The 19,049-nt window shown below is 61.9% G+C and overlaps 1 protein-coding gene across 1 annotated transcript in view; it reads left to right on the forward strand.

Moving 5' to 3' along the window:
- The first annotated feature begins 3,566 nt into the window (after window positions 1–3,566).
- ADCY1 (adenylate cyclase 1) overlaps window positions 3,567–19,049 on the forward strand; it is a 94,084-nt gene continuing 78,601 nt past the window's right edge. The window contains exon 1 of the mRNA XM_032304450.1: window positions 3,567–4,223. Coding sequence (XP_032160341.1) covers window positions 3,567–4,223 — 657 coding nt within the window. The remainder of the gene's footprint in view (window positions 4,224–19,049) is intronic.

The raw sequence follows: 19,049 nt of genomic DNA on the forward strand, positions 1-19,049 counted from the left end.
TGCCCAGTGTGGCCCTCAGTCAGCCATCCCAGCCTCCAGCAAGGTAAGCAGACGTGGCCTCCAACTTTTGGGTTAAGGGAGCTGAGCTGGTGTCCTGTCCCGTTCTCGCCGGAGGAATCCTGAACAGACCCCTGGGGCCATTTCCACCACTGTCTACACTGCACATCCCCTGCCCCAACAACCAGCCCAGCAGAATGTATCCAAGAGAGGCGTTTGTGGGGCAAATGCTGCATTCAGCCATCCAGCCGCCAGGGGAGAGGAGGAGGCTGAGCCCCCACGGGGGTTCTCCTCACGCCCTTTGATTCCTGGAGACAACTTGCATTTCCACAGGGTTTCCAGCAGACCCACAGGGGAAATTCCATCCCAAACACAAAGTGGGAGCCTGCGAGGAACACTCGTCTGGAAGCTGTGTCTCTGGCAGAAGTCCCAGGAGCTCGGTGAGTGTCCCCAGGCGGAACCTGGATTACGGCGACTTCTCCAGCTGTTGGGGACTGCTGTGTCTGGAGGGTCCGACTCACCCAGCTCTCGGGGTTAGCATGATGCTCACCTGGTCCTGTGTGCGCAGAACACGCACAGCAGCGGTTGTCCTTGTGTCCACGGTAACCTTGTGGGCTGGGAGCCGTGACAGCCCCTGTTTGTGGAGGAGACGAGGCTCAGAGAGGGTGAGCAGCCTGCCCCAAGTCACACAGCCGGGAGGGGTGGCACGCGTCTGCGCTCTTAGCCGGGACACTGCGCAACGCTGGACTGTGCTCCACGCTGGGCCCCTGTCACACCGCGCCACACCCCCGGTCCAGGGCGCTTCAGGTTCTTGGAAGGACAAGGCTTCAGCAGCTGGGAGCCTCGAATGCCAAGAGACAGAGATTTGCAATCCACAAAAAGTCTAAAAAGTCCGAGGGAGGCCTGGCGCTGTTACCGCTTGAAGCCTGCACTCCTGTCTCAGACGAGGTGCCTGCGATTCTTGGTGGTGTCCTCCTGGGCCAGCAGGACACACAGTGACCATGATGCTCCCCTCCCTCTGCTCACCTCCCATGCGGAGGGGCTGCTTCCAGGAAGGGAAGAATTTCCCATCTGGGTCTGCGCTCTGCGTGGCCCCTTTGCACCTGGTCAATATTGACGCTCGGTAACAGTCAACGTTCTTCAGGGTGGACCCTAGGCCAGAGCACTAGCTGGCCAGGGCCACCTCCCGAGGTGCCGGAGCCCCAGCATGGACAACACACATACTTTCTCACAGCTGTGGAGGCCGGAAGGCTAGGATCTTGGGGTTGCAGGGCTGAGATCTCTGGGCAGGGGGGCGCTGGAGGAGGAGTCTCCCGCCTTCCTGTAACTCCGTGGCTTACGGGCTGATGTGTCTTCAGGCTTGCTCTCCTCCTAAGGTCCCCTTTGTATAAGGACACTGGTTATACTGCATCAGGACCCACTCTAGTCTAGGGTGCTCAGCTTAACAATGTCCGCAGTGACCTTAGTCCCACAGACGGTCACATTCTGAGGTACGGGGGGTCAGGTGCAGCATATGGGGGGACATGGTTTAACCGATGACACTCATGAGAGCAGGGGGTGTGTGCACGGTTTCCCAGCTGGCTTGTCCATCATCCGTGGATGCAACCCGCCTGCTAGTGGCCTTGTCCTTTCAACCCAGCAGACGGCGGCAGAGAAGGTGAAGGGGACAGCAGCCCACCACTCTGCCCCACAGCGGTGCAGTGGGAAGCTCCCACGGAGGTCTGGCACCTCCTGTCTCGGTGAGAGAGGTGGGTGCTGATCCCTCCCCGTGAATGTGCTAGTGGGCGGGGAGGGTGCTGTCACCTTGTGACCTTGACCCCAGGATACTTCTTCATCCCTTCATTCCCAGGTGGCTTGCCCAATTTTTGGACAGCACTCAGCTTTCCTTCTCTAGTACCACTAGGACGTAAAAATACCTATTTAACAAGAGAGTCTACACATGATCCTTGATGCTTGAAGGATCATGCAGACTTGCTACCACTGGGGACAGGTGGGGGACAAGGTGAGGGAGATGGGACCTCGGGGATGTCAGTCAAAAACAGAGGTGGGGCAGGTAACTTCCAGTTCCCCCTCGGCCCAAGGGGCTGCCAGTTCTAAGAGGGGATGGGGACAAGTTACCAGGTGACCAGACAGAGCGCCAGGTCCTGGGGGCACTGGGAACTGGTGGTCAGGAAGTCAGGAAGGCTTCACAGAGGAGGTGCCCTGCCTGTCCAGGAGGGGGGGGACCAGGTGGCCACCAAGAGCGCACTGATGTGAGCTGTTGGGGATGGAACAGTGAGAGCTCCTGGCCAGGGTGACCATGAGGTGCCACTTCTGATGGGTGACACGTTGTGTCTTGTACAAAAACAGCCACTTCTTGTGGCCTAATACCCAGTTCCCCACCTTCTAGACCTTGAGCCCATATAACAGCACATGGCCAATGGCTCTCACCTAGGAGTCTACTTGAAATCCCCACAGTGTCTGAAAAACAGATCCACGCCTGTCACACCAAATAAATCCTGGTGTCTGGAGGTCACCTGGAAAGGACCTCCTGCAGAGGGGCTAGGCTCCTGGTCTCTGCTGTCTGTGATTTTGTGGGACCCCCAGGTCCAGCTCCATGTGTATGGAGGGGTGGACAAGAAGCCGCGTGGGCTCCTGGAGGGGTCAGCGTTTTTGCCCAGAGTCCTTATCTCTCTGTAAGCCACCCGGGGCCAGCCGTTCACCTCTCCTGGTGTGTCCGGGGGACAGGTGCCCGCCCCCGGGGGCCCCTGTTAGCGCCAAAGAAGGCAATGCAGTTGAAGTGAGGCGCAAAGCCCCTTCCCGAGCACAAGCCACGGGATAGGAGGCGCTGGGTGGGGCCCAGACACGCGTGGACACCACCGCACCTATAGTTGTCCCCTGCCAGAAGCATACAGCCCCCTCTCACTTGCGTTTCCAGTCCCCCCCCCCCCCCCCGCCCAGGGCAAACTGCAGTGTCCCTTCTCCCTGTGCTTCCCACCCCATCCCTGCACCCAGAGCTGCACCCCCAGCCAGGGCTCTGGCCTAACTCTGTGTCTGTACGGCTGGGAGGCGCGGCCCCACGCCACGCGTCCCCGTGTTCGCTCGCGGGGTTAGCAGGAGCAGGGCGCCTGGGTCCCTTGCGGCGGCGCCGGGGGTGGGAGGGCGAGCTGCAGGCCCCGGGGTCCCACCGCGAGCTCCTCTAGAGTCGAGGGGTGTCACCCGCTCGGCAGGATGGAGCCCACCCGCCTCATCCCAGGGCATATCGCAGGATTCGTGCGTTTCCCACGCCCCGAGAGACGGCCCCGCGGGCCGCACCCTGCGCCGGCGGGGAAACTGAGGCCCGGGGCGCGGCGGGCGCCGGGGTCACGCCGCCCCGCGGCTCCGCGCTCTGCAAGGCGGGCGCAGCTGGGCCGCCGGAGGACCGCGGCCGGGCGGGCGGGAGGCGCACTGCGCAGGCGCGGCGGCGGGAGGGGACGCGCTCGGGGCGCGCGCGCGGGGCAGCCGGCGCCCCGAGTCTGCCCGCCGCGCCCCGCGCCTCCCGCCCGCGCCCGCCCGCCCCGGCGCCCCGGCCGCCGCCGCATGGCGCTGAGATGGCGGGGGCGCCGCGCGGCCGAGGCGGAGGCGGCGGCGGCGGAGGCGGAGGCGGCGGCGCAGGCGAGCCTGGGGGCGCCGAGCGGGCGGCGGGGCCGGGCGGCCGGCGCGGGCTGCGGCCGTGCGGTGAGGAGTTCGCGTGCCCCGAACTGGAGGCGCTGTTCCGCGGCTACACGCTGCGGCTGGAGCAGGCGGCCACGCTGAAGGCGCTGGCCGTGCTCAGCGGGCTGGCGGGCGCTCTGGCGCTGGCGGAGCTGCTGGGCGCGCCGGGGCCCGCGGCCGGCCTGGCCAGGGGCTCGCACCCCGCGCACTGCGTGCTCTTCCTGGCGCTGCTCGTGGTCACCAACGTGCGCTCGCTGCAGGCGCCGCAGCTGCAGCAGGTCGGCCAATTGGCGCTGCTGTTCAGCCTCACCTTCGCGCTGCTCTGCTGCCCCTTCGCGCTCGGCGGGCCCGCGGGCACCCACGCCGGCGCGGCTTCGGGGACGGCAGCCGCCGACCACGGCGTCTGGCAGCTCCTTTTGGTCACCTTCGTGTCCTATGCCCTGCTGCCCGTGCGCAGCCTGCTGGCCGTCGGCTTCGGGCTCGTGGTGGCCGCCTCACACTTGCTGGTCACGGCTACCTTGGTGCCCGCCAAGCGCCCGCGTCTCTGGAGGACGGTAAGTGCCGCTGCGCGCCCTCCGTCGGGTCTGGGATACACATCTGCCCGGGAGGGACCGGGAACACCGGGGGAGCCGGGCGTGAGTCTACGGATAGGGCGGGTGGGGAAACTGAGGCCGCGAGTGTGGGGGGCGTTCAAGGTCACTCGGCGAGCCGAGGACGCGGTGGGGGCTGCTAGGGCCGGGCTCTTTTCCGAGTGGCCATCCACAAAGCTCTCCTGGGTGTGGGCTGTGGAGAGGGGAGCGTGGAGAGGGCAAGGATTGGCCCAAGGTCAGGCAGCTGGTGAGCGGCCAAGCCGGGCCAGAGCCCTGGCTGGCGCTCTTTGGCTGCACACATGCCAGAAGAGGGACGGAAAGTGGGCGCGGGATGGGCCCCTGGCGGGCAGGGTTCCTGCTGGCTGTGCAGGGCTCTGGGCTCCTCTCCAGTGTGCCTGGACCTCGTGCGGGGCTGGCAGAGTCTCTCTCCCAGCCTGCGGCACCCTGGGGAGGTTGGGAGGGGACTGGGACTTGGGTCTCCTCCAGCCTCCCTGGCGCCCGTTGTGGACCCGTTTCTGGTCTAGAAAGACAGGTTTGCCAAGGTCGAACAGGGCTCCTCCAGTCCTTGCCACCGCCGCCCTGCCGGGGTCTGACCAAGACTGGGAGCATCGGAACTTTGCCACTGCCTTCCAGGAGGGCCAGCGAGACGGTAGCGGGGGACAAGGACGTTGCCTGCTCCCACGGGCTCCTCCCCAGCCGGAGACCCAGGAGACTGGAGGCAGTTGTCCTTGCTGTGTGGGGCTCTCCTAGCCTGACCCAGCAGTGAAACCCACCCACCCAGCGGGGCTTGGAGGGCCCAGAAGGAGGGTTTTGTTTCCGCCTTTGGCAGCATTTTGGCAGGAGGATGGGGGAAATCCGAGGTGGTGGGCAAGCCCATCTAGGGAGAGAATGTGGCAGATGGAGGAGGTGGGGGAGATTGGGGAGATGGGGTGAGGAAGGGAGGCTGCATGGAACAAGCTCTGGGAAGAAGAAGGGGGTGCGGGGAATCCGACTGTGGCCTGGGGGGACCGAGGGCCCCCCCACGAGGACCCAGGGAGGTGCTCTCAGACGGAGATGTCAGGGATGCCCATGGTCAGAGGGATCATGGATGCACAGGGCAGACACTGGAAGTGTATTTTTGGGCCCAGAGAGACCAGCATGTGCTGGGGGCTGGGAGGGGAGGAGGAAGGAATAGGGGAAGGGGCCTGGAGGTGGGGAGAAGAGAGGGACAAAGTAGGAGGGCCGCCAGAAACAGAGGTGAGGCGGAGAGAAGGGGGGAGGGTAGAGGGCTCCCTGCACCCAGGGAGGGGAGGGGGCCTCCGTTCTGGGGGGTTCCCAGCAGGTCCCTGGCTTGTGGCCTTGTCTGTCGTCTGTCCTTAGGAGGTGCTGTTGGACCCTCCCCCCATAACATTCCCTTCTGTTATGTGTTTGGCCCCCATGGTGTGGGCTCCCCAGCTGGACCACCTCCCCACCAGGACCAGAAGGGAGGCCCCGCGGCCAGGTCAGCTCCGGGTGGGGAGGGGAGGTCTGAGATCTGGCGTATGAGGGGTTTGGCTGGTTCAACGAAAGGCGGTGCTATTGTCTTTTTCCAAAACAATTTTCCAAAACATTTCCAAAACAATTTTCCAAAACAATTTTGTGTACAGTTTCTGGTCATCCCTTCTAGAGAACTGAGGGAGTGGAAAGGGTCTGTAAAGGTCTTGGACCCAGGGAGCTCTCCTCCAGGATAAGATGAGCCCCTGTACCCCCGGGGGGCAGGGAGCCGGTCCTGTAAGCTTGGATTCTTAGGGAGCAGGCGTCTGGCGTTTGCTGCTGCTGGCTCCCTGGGCGACACACACCCTTCCCGCCCAGGACCTCAGTTTCCCTACTGCAGAGCTGGCATGCAGGTGGAAAGCCTGTGGGAAAAGCCCTTATTCGGTGTCCTGTCACCTCCAAGGTGCTTTGGCTTCCAGAACGTTCCTGTTCAGATCCACACGTTGCTGCTGGTGGTGGCGATGTGGACAGACGGATGGGGTGGGCGCCGACAAACACGGTGAGGGGCCTGTGTGCTGCCCTGGGGCCGGAGTTTGCCATGGTCCGGGAGGCCGGTGGGGAAGGTGGGAGGCTCACGTACCCAGTGGGGCCTCTGCTGCCCGCTGCCCCACGGCCTCCGGCTGCCCTGCAGTGCAGCCATGTGTCTAGAGCCCCATGTTCCTCGGGAGCTGGTTTGGGGCAGGACGAGAGGTGGAGGCCCATAAGGACAGGGCGACGGATGAGCGGAGCAGTCTGTGCAGGGTGGTTCCTTTTGCTGGACCTTCTGGGCGGAGTATCTGTGCCGTGGGAGGGAGAGCACTGCTCCTGCTCTGGGCACTGAGGCCGGGGGGTCACAGGGGGTTCGGGGTGTCTCAGAGCCTCTGCCCCTCCACAAGGAGGCTCTGGGAGGTTCCCACAGCCATCCTGCCCCGCCCTGGTAGGCCACGTGCTTTGGGGACCCTGTGGCACCCAGGCTGGCCCAGGCCGGCAGGCTGAGAGCGCCCAGGAGGTTGGTGACCGCACGGTTGGGATTTAGATGCTGCTCGGCTGCCCTTCCCTGGGAGGCGGCGGGACCTGCTGGCTCATGCCGGGCCCGTGCTGCTGCTGTCAGCCAGGGCACAAGGAGTTTGGGGAGACAGTCTCACCCCCCCCCCCCCAGCCCAGCGCTCAGGAGGGCGTAAATATTGACCAGGCTGGGACCTTCTTCCCGCCTGTTCCCTCCTGCCCACGGTTGTATGTACATGCAAAGTACAGAAACTCATTCTTATTTAACTGAACAAGTCAGAACCGAAGGCATCATGTTGGGGAACCCTTGAAGTCTGCTCAGGGACAGTGGGGTGGCAAGCCAGGCTGGACTGGGCTGGAGACCTGGGGTGGGGTAGGGGGACATGGGGGCGGTGAGGAGGAGGAAAGGGGGAGATGCCACATGTGTGACCCCTGCTCCCCAGTGGTGGCACTGGGGGACTTGAAGAGCACGGTTTGAGGAGGGAGTGACTGTGCTTGGGGACCGGGGATGGAGCGGGGTTGCTGGCAGTGGTAGCAGACAGAATTGTGCATGCCAAGGTCATGGCTTTGGAGTGGTGGAGGGGGGCAGCAGGGTATGCCTGGAGAGGAGCAGCGGGCTCAGGTGCCCCCAGAGGAGACACCCCGCGGCCTTGCCTCTCACAGCTGTGGGTGTGCACATCCGCCTGCTCCAGCTTCCTTCCTCCCGGGCGCCCTCCCCCCCATTGGCCCCAAATGCCCACTTCTTGGCCAGGGTGGGGCAAAATTGCTGTATCTTTCATCCGGGGCCACTGCTGTGGTCAGAATAACTGCCTGTCAATGGAAGGGGCATATATTTCCAACTCCTTCCTCCCCTCTTCTAAGCCCCAGGCAGGAAAACAGAAAGCACCATCGGGCAAGTGGGTGTTGGCGGGAGTCCCTGTGCCCCTCCAGGTCGTCTGAGCTCTGGGGAGAGCTCGCTGCTGGCAGGTGGAGCGATGTCACCGCCCTCAGAGCCCAGGTACACAGGCGTCCAGGACGCTCACAGCGCGCGCCCCCAGGTGTGGATTGTCTGCTTCCCGCGTCGGTAGTGCCAACTCCCTGCGCTAGGACTCCTCCTCCTCAGAGTCGCCAACCAGACCTAAGCCCCGCCCCGCCCTGCCGGCCCCGCCCCCGCCCCACCCAGTACCCCCTCCCGCTGGCCCCTCCCCCTGGCTCCTCTAAGTCGCCCCAGCACTTCCCCCTGGCCCTTTCCCCCGGCTCTTCCCCACACAGGCCGCGCCCCTGCTCCCCTTTCTTCCTGGCGGGACCCTTACCCAGCAGGACCCCTCCTTCAGCTGGACTCCGCGCCTGCTGGACCCCCTCTCGGGGGGCCTCCTGCACTTCCTGCCCTCCACCAGGCGGCCAGGCCCTTTACCTAGGCTGGACGCTCTTCCCTGCTGGTACTGCCCACGTCCTCCCCCATCTTGGCTGGGTCCTGTGGCTTTGTTTGCTCACCTGTTGGTGCATCCACCTGCCTCTGCTGACCCCGTGCTGCTAGGTGGAGGCTGGAAAGGGGAGGGAGACAGTTGGGACCTCCTGGCTCACCCTGGGGCCCTGTGAAGGCGAGGATGGGGTTTCTCTGCCTTGGTTGGCAGTGACTCCAAAGACCGCCTCCTGGCCTAGGCTGGACCCCCCTTCCCCAGGCCTCTGGTCGCTGGGCAGGGCTCAGCTCTTTCCACCTTGGGCTTCCTGTCTCTCTGCTATTCTCTGAGCAGCAGGTGGTGGTGGGTGTCCCCTCCAGGCCTCCAGGTCTGTGTCCAGTGGGCACCCTGCTGGTACGCCCGATTCCCACCCCTGCATCTGCAGTTCCCCTCCCCATAACCTGGTCTGTTTCCCTGGAGAGTCAGGTTAGCCTCCCTCTGAGCAGCTGGCCCTAAACTTGAAGTCTCTGGAATGGGTCAGGCCAGGGCAGAGGAATTGGGCTGATGGGAAATGGGATCTGGACACGGGGACACATCCCGGCTTCAGGCGAGGGCTGGCACCTGCTCGAGGAGAGTCCTGGGGACTGTTGTCTGCTGCCCCCCACGTGCCCCCCAAGACCCATGGACTGTGTGTGTGCTGGAGTCCGGCCCCACTGGTGGACCCGGTGGGGGTGTCTTCTCTGGAGGATGCTGTGATCCACACTTGGGGGCCAGGCCCTGGGCTAGGGGCTGGGCACCCTATGGAAACGAGACCCCCTGCACTCCAGGAATTTACTGTCTGTCGGGGACACTGGTGGGCACCTGGGACTGCAGTCTGTGCCGGGCCGGGGGGAGTCTGTGTGACCTCCGGAGATGTGTGAAGGGGATAGGGCAGACGGAGGACTCCGGGTGGCTTCCTGAGGCCGGTGTGCTCCAGCCAAGGCCCTGGACAGAGGAGGGCTGGGGATCAGCCAGGGAGGTGGGCGTGCAAGAAAATGCAGGTGCGGGGCGCGTGGAGTGTTTCCTGTTTCTTTGGAAAACGGCGCCGGGCCCTGTAAGCCTTGTCAGCAGATAGGTCTGCTCAGGTTTCTGTTTGGGGGGCCCCTGGGATGCAGTGGGGAGCAGGGGTCCCATGAGTGGGCATGGGTGCTGCTGCCTGGCTCAGACCGGAGCGGTGTCCTTGGGGAGGTGTCTGCTTGCCACGGTCCCTCCTGCTGTGAGAGCTGTCCACCTGCCCTTCCTGGGAGCCGAGGCTTCTTGGGTGATGTCCCTCCTTTTCCTGTGCCCTCTCTGAGGTCGAGAGGGCCAGGGTCAGCTCCCAGGTGGACGGACAATCTGGGCTGTGTTTCTGCAGTCTCCAACCCCGGAAATGTCCTCATCGAGTCTCCTGACTCCGGTGGGGTGGTGGGCTCGTGTGGAGGGTCGGTGGAGCCCCTGACTGTGGGACCTTGGGTGGGGTACTTGCCCCATGCCCGTGTTTCTTCTGGGGGCTCCATGGCTTTTTGGGAGCAGGTACCTTTTCAGGCGCCGTCCTGTCCCTTGAGCATGGGGCCAGTGCTTGGCACAAGCCTTTGGTGACCCGCGAGTTTTGTGACTCCCTGAGCCTGTGTTTGGTGTTTGGTCTTGGAGGTTGGAAGAGACGGCCGGGACGCGGGCGGCGGGCATCCTGTCTGGACGCAGACAGACCCTGGGTCTCCTGGCCCACTCAGTAGTGCTGGTCATGGGCGGGCCCTTGTATGGTGCGTGTACACACGTGTGCACATGGACAGACACACGAACTCCCATGTGCACCTACAAACACAGTCGTGCACACAGGCTTCATGCACACGTCCTCACGCCTTCATGCATACGTCCACTTTTACACACAAACACACCCGCTTGCACACCCACAGGCTGTGCTGGTGCACACCGAATGTCAGCCCTGTGTGTTAGCATTACTATGTTCTTGTGTGATGGTGTGTGTGTGGGGCCCTCCTGTCCGTGACCTTGGGTGGCATCAGAGACCACCCAGGAAGTGAACGAGGCTGCGCTTCCTCGGGTGGGGGGGTTGGGCGAGTGGCCTAGAACATGGGGAGAGTGACAGGGCCAGGCCCTCTGGCCAGCCTGGGTCCCTGCCCCGGAGGATCCCGTTGTGGGACCCCCACCCCCCCGATGCATGGGGCGGGGCAAGGGCAGGGGCACGCTGTCCCTTATTGCCATGCCTGGGTCTTCCCTGGACCCACCCCTTTTCCCTAGAGCCTGGACCCTCTGCTTCTGGGCTGGGGGCATTAGGATCTGCTTTGACCTTTGGGGTGCTGGGGTCCAGGCTGCCTCTAGACCTCCTGGGAGGAAGGCACCCAGCCGATGAGAGGGGCTTCCTGCTTCCCAGCGCAGTCGGCGCGGGGCCTCTGTGTGTGCACACATGGGTATGACCGAGCACATGTGTAATGCACACCCACCTTGGTGGCCTGTGTATGAGTTCCGTGCACGTGTGTGTAGCTTAGTGTGCACATGCATGTGTTCACACACATGTGTACATGGGCATGTGTGGTAGTGTTCTGACGCCTGAGTCCCACGGAGACCCGCAGGGTCTGGATATGTGGGTTTGAGGCTGCTTACTCTCCCCGCCGCATCCAGGACCCACCTTGCCCCAGCTCAGCTTTGTGGTGGGTCTGTGGGCCTAGAGCTTGGGAGCAGGGACAGCAGCAGGGCCGTTGGGAGTCTAGGTGTGTGTGGAGTTAGGGGGCCTCCCCTTGGTGGAGGATGGGGCTGGGAGGGGTAGGAGCCTCACCAGGTAGGAGCAGCCCACCGTGACCATGTGAGCCATGCGGCTGCGACAGGCCCACGGGGTCCTCACAAACTGCTGAGGAATCCCAGGGAAGTGACCTTGGTGGGGGGACAGGACGCCCACAGAGGGACCCAGGTGCGGGCTGATTGGACGCTGATGTGGGGAACCCAGGTGCGGTGGGACGGGACGCCCACGGGAGGACCCCAGCACTCCTGGCACTCCTTTGCTGCTGGGTGCTGACCTGTCCTCGGGAGGCGCTCCCCGTGCGCAGGCCTCCCGGTGCCTCTGCCCATGCGAACGTGCGCTCTTCAGGGCAGGGGCCTTGTGCCGTGCTGGCATCTGGGTGAGGGAGTCCGTTCTGGAAGGTTCTGCAGCCCTGGCTACGGCGACCCCACTCCATGGCCTTCTGCGGGGCTCAGTGTGTGCTTCTCCAGGGGTCTTTGCCTGGTTTCCAGTGGGAGGGAAGCATTCCCGTGAACGCTGTGCCTTCGGGAGGTGGAGGGATCTGGAATCCTTGCTCGCAGACCCGAGCCCAGCTGCGGAGCCCGTTCCAGGATCATCCATTTGGCCTGAGGGCTTCAAAACATCTCTGATTCTTGTTGCCGCAGATCTCCACTTAACAGACATCAGCGCATTCCCCTGTGATCCGAAGGTGCCCTGGGGGGCCATGGGCGGGGCTCATTTCCAAAGTCCGGTGTATTCAAGCCTCAGACCTGGGCTATGGAGGGAGAGCCCCTCTGTGGCTAGAGCGAGTGGGCGCCCAAAGGTACAGGAGGATGTCGGAGCGTCCCAGGGCTGTGGCCAGGAGGTTGGGGACACAGAGGCCCAGCAGTCCCGTGGTGTGGATGGGCCACGCCTGAGCAGGCGGTGAGCTGGGACTGGGGTGCCGGAAGGCCCTCACACCAGGAGCCGCGCTGGTAAAGCCATCAGGGGTCTCAGAGGAGATGTCACTGTGATCTCGCCGTGGCCCCCAGAGAATCTGCCTCTGGGTGTGGCAGCCACAGCCCAGACGGTCCTCAGCTTCTTCAGGGGGTGGGACCCAGGGCAGGAGCTCACAAGAGCCCATTGGAATCGTTTTTTTTTTTTTTTTCTTACTTTCTTTTTTTTTTTTTTTTTTAAGATTTTATTTATTTATTTGACAGAGAGAGACAGCGAGAGAGGGAACACAAGCAGGGCAGTGGGAGAGGGTACTGAGCAGAGAGCCCGATGTGAGGCTCGATCCTGAGACCCTGGGATCACGACCTGAGCTAAAGGAAGAGGCTTTAACTCACTGAGCCACCCAGGTGCCCCTTGTTTTGTTTTTATTATGGAAACTTCCAACACACGCCCCAGTAGAGTAGCAAGGTTAACAGAGCGCTTTCCTGGGGGTGGGCGGCAGTGTGGACACTTGTCCGTGTCCTTCCCCCGTCCTGAGGATGCGAATCTCAGGACACTTTCATTAGTTGGGCCACAGAGACACTCCCAAGCAATGATGTGAGCTTAGAAACACACTCTGAGCGATGTGGGAGAGCTGGCTGGGAGCATGGGGAGGCTGGACCCCATGGAGCCCTTCCGCGCACAGCGGGGTGAGAGGGACCCCACCGACCAGACGCGCGAGACCTTGCGTGGCAGGGAGCCGTGTGTTGATTTAATAAATGGGATGCTCTGTGTGGGGTGGGGGCTCTGCAGTGCGGGTGGAGCTCCCCCCTTTTTATCCTGGGGACGAGCTGCCCCGAGTGAGGGTGAGCGCACCTGCCTGCCTGCACTGCCCGCAGGAGAGGCTGTCCCCCTGTGCTGGGCAGTGGTGGACGGCAGCTTGAAACTGGAGTGAGTTCAGGGGAGAGGTTTGAGCGCTAACTAGGCGGGATCTTGGGGCACGGAGGGGAAGGCACCCGTCCCCGCACTCCAAGAGCTCCAGGCTGCTGGAGAAGACATGGCTCCTGCGTGAGCTCAGAGAGGCTGGGGTGGGGGGTCGGGGAGGCCTCGCGGGGATGCCAGACGATGAAGTGCAGGCTAGTGTTCAGAATTCCTCATGTGCACCACGTGCTCACGTGACCAGGGCTCCCAGCCGTGCTGGAGAACTTGGCCAGGAGCTGGCATCTGACCCCGGCTCTGGTGCGGGGGCCGTGGGTGAGGGCTCCGGAGGGCAGCTCCGTGTGCTCCTGAGTGATGGCAGAGGCTCTGCTCTGCTGGCCGACCGAGGGGGTGTGAAGGACAGGGTCGGGGGTGCACCTGCCCGGATCGCTGCCCCGCACCCTGAGAGTGATGAAGCAGCACAAGTGCTAGGAGTGCCATGGAAAGATCGTGGGTGTGAGGCACACTGTGGGCTGCTGCATCCTGCGGCGATTGAAGCCAGGCTTCTGGTGCCATCCCTGAATGCAGGTGCCCGGGAAGCCCCAGCAAGGCTGCTTGGGGCAGGAACCCCAGACACAAGGCAAGGTGGTCTCCTGCTTTCCCACCTCGGCCTTCAGGTGGTGGCCCTTAACCTCTTGGCCAGGTCTAGCTCTGGGGTCATGGCGGGAGTGGAATCATTTCCATGTGCCAGACCCAGTCCTATTCAGTTTTCATCTCCCTTGGGCTCTACTCAGAGCTCATGTCCTCTGACATGGTCATTGTCCGCGTGGAAGGGATCTGCCTGCCACGGTGGACGTCGGGAGAGTTCATGGTGGTCGATGACTGGGGCCCCAGGCACACGTCGGCTTTTCCTGTCTCTGCACCGGCTCTCCTGACCATCTGAGGGAGCCAGGTGCCCACTGCGGGGTGGGGCTGGGCTCCCCTGGGGGCAGAGGGCTGATGAGCCTGTTTGGCCATGCACACCTGTCTCCAGCTGATCCCATCCTTTCCCCCGCAGTGCCTGTCTCCCTGGCAGTCTGCCCAGGTCCACAAGGCAGGGGTCTACTTTGATTCATTCCTGCCCCTCCTGGCAACACAGGAGGGACCCTGAGCAGCTATCCCTGCTGCACGTGGCCCCTGCAGCCCATGTGCCCCGCTGACGATCCAAGGCTATGCCTCTCGGTCAGCATGCAGTGGAGCTGACGGGAGCAGGACTTCCTGCTGAGGCAGCGGAAGACCACGCTTTCCAGTCCCATGGTCCCCGTGCTCTGCAGTCAGGTGGGAGGAGGACAAAAGATGCTGAAATGCTGTGGGCTGCTTTTCCTGCCACAAGCAGGCACCCTAGTTGACAGTTTCTAGAGGTTTGTTCATTCACAGTGATGCTGGTTCCCTGACCAGAGTCCGCTTGCCCATGAGCCACAGCCATTACTGCTTCAGACATGTCCTGGGTAGTTCCCAGAGGGGTCAGTGTGATGCCTGCGGAGCAAGCGGGCCTGAACAGCCTGGGCACACAGAGGCCTGAAGCCCAGCTCATGTTGTGTTTGAGAGGGTGGTTGAATGGGTGTATGTACATATCGATGGATGGATGGATGGGTGCATGGGTGGATGGGGGGTGGGTAGATGGATGCATGGATGGATAGATTGGTGCACGGATGGATGGATAGGTGGATGGATGGATGGATGATAGAATGGATGGATGGATGGATAGATAGATGGGTGCATGGACGGATGATAGAATGGATGGATGGATGATGGGTGCATGGATGGATGATAGAATGGATGGATGGATAGATGGATGCATGGATAGATGGATAGATGGATGCATGGACGGATGATAGAATAGATGGATGGATGATGGGTGCATGGATGGATGGATGGATGCATGGATGGATGGTAGAATGGATGGATGGATGGATGATGGGTGCATGGATGGATGGATGGATGCATGGATGGATGATAGAATGGATGGATGGATAGATGGATGCATGGATAGATGGATGGATGCATGGATGGATGATAGAATGGATGGATGGATGATGGGTGCATGGATGGATGGGTTGATGAATGGATGGATGATAGAATGGATGGATGGATGATGGGTGCATGGATGGATGGGTAGAATGGATGGATGGATGGATGGATAGATAGATGGATGCATGGACAGATGATAGAATGGATGGATGGATGGATGGATAGATAGATGGATGCATGGACAGATGATAGAATGGATGGATGGATGGATGGATGGATGGATAGATAGATGGATGCATGGACGGATGATAGAATGGATGGATGGATGATGGGTGCATGGACGGATGATAGAATGGATGGATGGATGAAGGATGCATGGACGGATGATAGAATGGATGGATGGATGAAGGATGCATGGACGGATGATAGAATGGATGGATGGATGAAGGATGCATGGACGGATGATAGAATGGATGGATGGATGGATGGATGCATGGATGGATGATAGAATGGATGGATGGATGGATGATGGGTGCATGGATGGATGGATGGATGCATGGATGGATGATAGAATGGATGGACGGATGGATGGATGATGGGTGCATGGATGGATGGATGGATAGGTAGGTGGGTGGATGGATCGATGACTTGGATATATGGGTGGTTAGGTGAGTGGTTGGAAGTCTAGATGGATGATATGGATGGATGGTTGCATGGATGGGACAGATGGATGGATGGAAGGAAGGATGATGTGGATAGGTGGGTGCATGGATAGATGGATGGGTGGGTGGGTGGGAGGAGGACGGATGGGCGGATGGGTGGGTGGATGCGTGGGTGTGTGGAGCTCTTCCTGGGGAGTCTTTCACAGCCCATCTAGGAAGGGTGGGAGTGCAGGCAAAATTGAGAGTCTTCTCTGTTGTATAGGCCTGCAGGGGGGCCGAGAAGGAGGGCCTGGGAAGGACAAGGACCTGCCCCCTCCCCCAGTGCTGATTACGGATCCAGGGCAGTGAGATCTGGTCCACACATGCACGTGTCTGCGTGCCATGTCCCCATGCCACTGGTGGCTCCCCGCAGGCTCAGCCTGCTCAAGAAGGCATGTCACTTCCCATGTCAGGCTGCACCGAGGACTTGCCTCTGTGTGCCTCTGAGGGTCATGGGAAAGCTGGGGTCACTGTCCACCCTTCTGATCCCAGATGTGGGGACTGAAAAATGTCTCGCAGGGTCCCATCCAGATAGCCCGGAGCAGGTGGCAGTGCAGATCTCCCGTTATCAGCATCATGGCTGGGACTGGCCCCTCACTACCCGTGTCCCCTTAGTTATTCATTCAACAAACATCAGGGTGCCAGGTTCACGAGAGGCTCCATCCTAGGCTTGGGGGTCTGTCGGCAGGCCCGACAGGCCAAGACCCTCTCAAGGGGCAGAAAGGGGGCTGGGAAGGTGGTAGGTGAGTGAACCTTCGTGTGTTGGAAGCTGGTAACAGCTGTTGCAAACAACAGAAGGAAGGAGTACAGAGCTGGCTCCCGGGAAGCGCTGTGATACACAAGGGCTCAGAGTCTGCTGCTCTGAGAAGGTCATGTCTGAGCTGAGCCCCTGGAGTCTGGGCATGAACCAGCATGGTGGCAAGAGGGCCCCTGCCCAAGGAGAGGCTCTGAGCAAGGCAGACCAGGCCAGGAGCACATGAGGAGGACAGGAGGGCTAGGGTCCACGGTGCTAGAAGCCAGGTGTGTTGGACAGGTGCATGGAGGCCAGGTGTGTGGGACGGGTACATGGAGGCCAAGTCTGTGGGACAGGTGCATGGAGGCCAGGTGTATGGGGCGGGAACATGGGGGCCAGGTACGTGGGGCTGCAGTGTGTGCACTGGCCCCTTCAGCCTGGGGCTGGCCCCACTTAAGCACTGGTGTGTCTGTGGAGTGGATGCTGGTGGGAGTGGCAAGGACCAGTTCTTGGCCCGAAGTCATGGGGTCATGTGGCTACATGCCATGGACTCTGGAGGTGTTGGCTGGGCCGTGCTTCCCGGGACCTCCTCTCCTCCCATACTCCTCGCCAGAGGAGTGCTGAGCAACCAAGGCAGGAGCTCAGTGCATAAAGGACGAAGAGGGGCCTGGTGTTCCTGGGGGCAGCATCCCAGGGTGTGACCTGGTGTCCTGAGTCAGGTGTGGGGTCGAGAGCAGTGCGGGTCGTAGCCCTCACGTGGCTGGGGAGCAATGAGGAGGGGCTGGGCCTGGCAGCCCTGAGACCCCCAGAGTTAACAGCTGGAACAGGTGGGGGCCCAAGGGGGTCTAGGTTTCCTCAGAGAGGAGGGAGTCTGGCAAGAGACGAGGGGTGTCTTAGGGCGCGGACCTCCAAAGGCCGAGCTTGGGTCCCCCTTGGCCTGTTTTGCCCATGGCAGTCTGTTTGGCTGCCAGTGTGAACCGACACCACGTCTGGGCCACACCTGCCTGCAGGTGACTCTGGGCACAGTTCCTCTGTGTTGTTACCCTCATCATGGCCAAGTGGTGAAACCTCTCTGTGGCCCATTGGGCGGTGGCTGTGCCTGATCACGGGGGTAGGGGTGAGTGAGGGAGGAAGGGGAGGGCAGATGGGCAGCAGGCACTCAGCGACCAGCCACTGGGCCTCAGTTTCCCTGGGTGGATCATCATGGTGGGAGGAAAGGGAAGAAGTGATACAGGTGTGTGTAGAGAAGTGACCTGGTCTGCCCTCACTCTCCTGGCCACTTCTCCCTTGACCCCACGGTCTGCCCGGTGGCCTGTGTCCTATCTCTGCCCCACCTCCCTGGGGACATCACATTTCCGCACTCGCACTCCTGGCGGGCTGAGGACTTCGTCTCTGGAAAAGCCGTGTTTGCTGGCCAGGGAGGCAGGGCTGGTGGCGTCTGGCCCCGTGCGGCACTGTCCACGGTGCTGACCCCTCCGCGTGGAGGCTGGGGGCGCCGGGTCGGGAGGGCGTCTCAGGAAGGTTGGGGCTGGGTCCCAGGGGGTGTCCTGTGTCTCTCTGGTTCCCTTGCCTTCCAAAGGTTCCTTCGAGGCCGGGCGGGGGCACGCAGAGCCAGACCAATCACGTGTCGACCGGGAAGAGTCATGTGCTCTGTGCGGTGACGCAGGACTGTTTGGATGTTTGGAAAAGTGCCTGTGATGGTGCTTGTGGGCATCTTAACCACGTGCAGCGTGCGTTTAAATATTGACTCTGCAGAGCTGCCCTCCATCCTTCCATGCGCTCCGGCGTCCTGCCGCCTGCGACAAGCGGCTTTGTGAACAGTGTGCACCGATGACCCATCCGCAGACAGAGCTGATGGCCTGAGGGGACACTGCCCTGGTCACTGGGACACGGCATGGGCCCCGGGATGGCCATGCCAGCCCCCCGCCCCCACCACCCTGGGCCTACTGAGGGGCTAGTACAGGCATCGCAGAAGCAGTTCCCCCCAGCCTGGCACCTGCTTCAGGCGAGGAGTGCTCTCACGAGGGTGGAACAGCGGGTTTAGAGGGACACAGGAGGATGGCTGGGTCACACAGAGATGGTCAGATCATAGGGAGGGGAGCTGGTCACATGGGGGAGATGGGCTCACTGTGGTTATAGGACTCGGGCAACTCCTGGAGCATCACAGGGGCAGCAGTTTTCCGACGGTGTGGTGTGGGCCGGACGCTGTCCTGGTGGTACGTTCCTGTGTCCTTTGAGACACGAGCTCAGCAGGCATACGTGAGCCTGGGGTCCTCGGCGTGCTGGCAGACTCTTCTGTGTTTGGGGGGAGGACAGTTCTGTGCGAGGCCCTGGGGATTTGTGTCCCTGGCTTTCTCCTGTCCTTGTCACCTTTTTGAACAGCTCTGCTGTTTGCAGCGGCGACCCTGTGTGTCCCTCCCGAGGGACATGTCACCGAGGCTGTCACGATCCCCAGTCCTCTGTCCCAGTCTGCCTCCTGAGTCTGTGTCCCCCGCCTGCTCCCGGCTCCAGCCTCTGGCCTCACCAGGTGCTGCAGTTTCTCCATCCACGCGGCCTTGTGGTCTGCTCTCCCTTGTCCTGCTGCTTGTCCCGGGCAGGTCCCTCTGGCCAGAGACCGCTGCCCACCTGTTTCTGTGTTTGTTTTGTCCCACATAATCGTGTGCAAGTCACAGTGCCTGGTGGAGAGCAGCAGGGACACCCGGACCCTGCAGGAAGTGTGTGCGTCCCATCAAATGTCGAAATCCGTGCTCTTCACGGAGACTGAGGGCAGTGGCTTGTGCAATGCTCATACACATGGCAGCCCCTTGGGGAAGTGGGTGTGGAGCCTGGGTCAGTGCCATGGCCCGAGACTGGTGGGACAGACCCCAGAGGACGCTGGGTGGGGATGTGAGG

This window comes from Mustela erminea, chromosome 11 (assembly GCF_009829155.1).
Source record: "Mustela erminea isolate mMusErm1 chromosome 11, mMusErm1.Pri, whole genome shotgun sequence".
Lineage (NCBI taxonomy): Eukaryota > Metazoa > Chordata > Mammalia > Carnivora > Mustelidae > Mustela > Mustela erminea.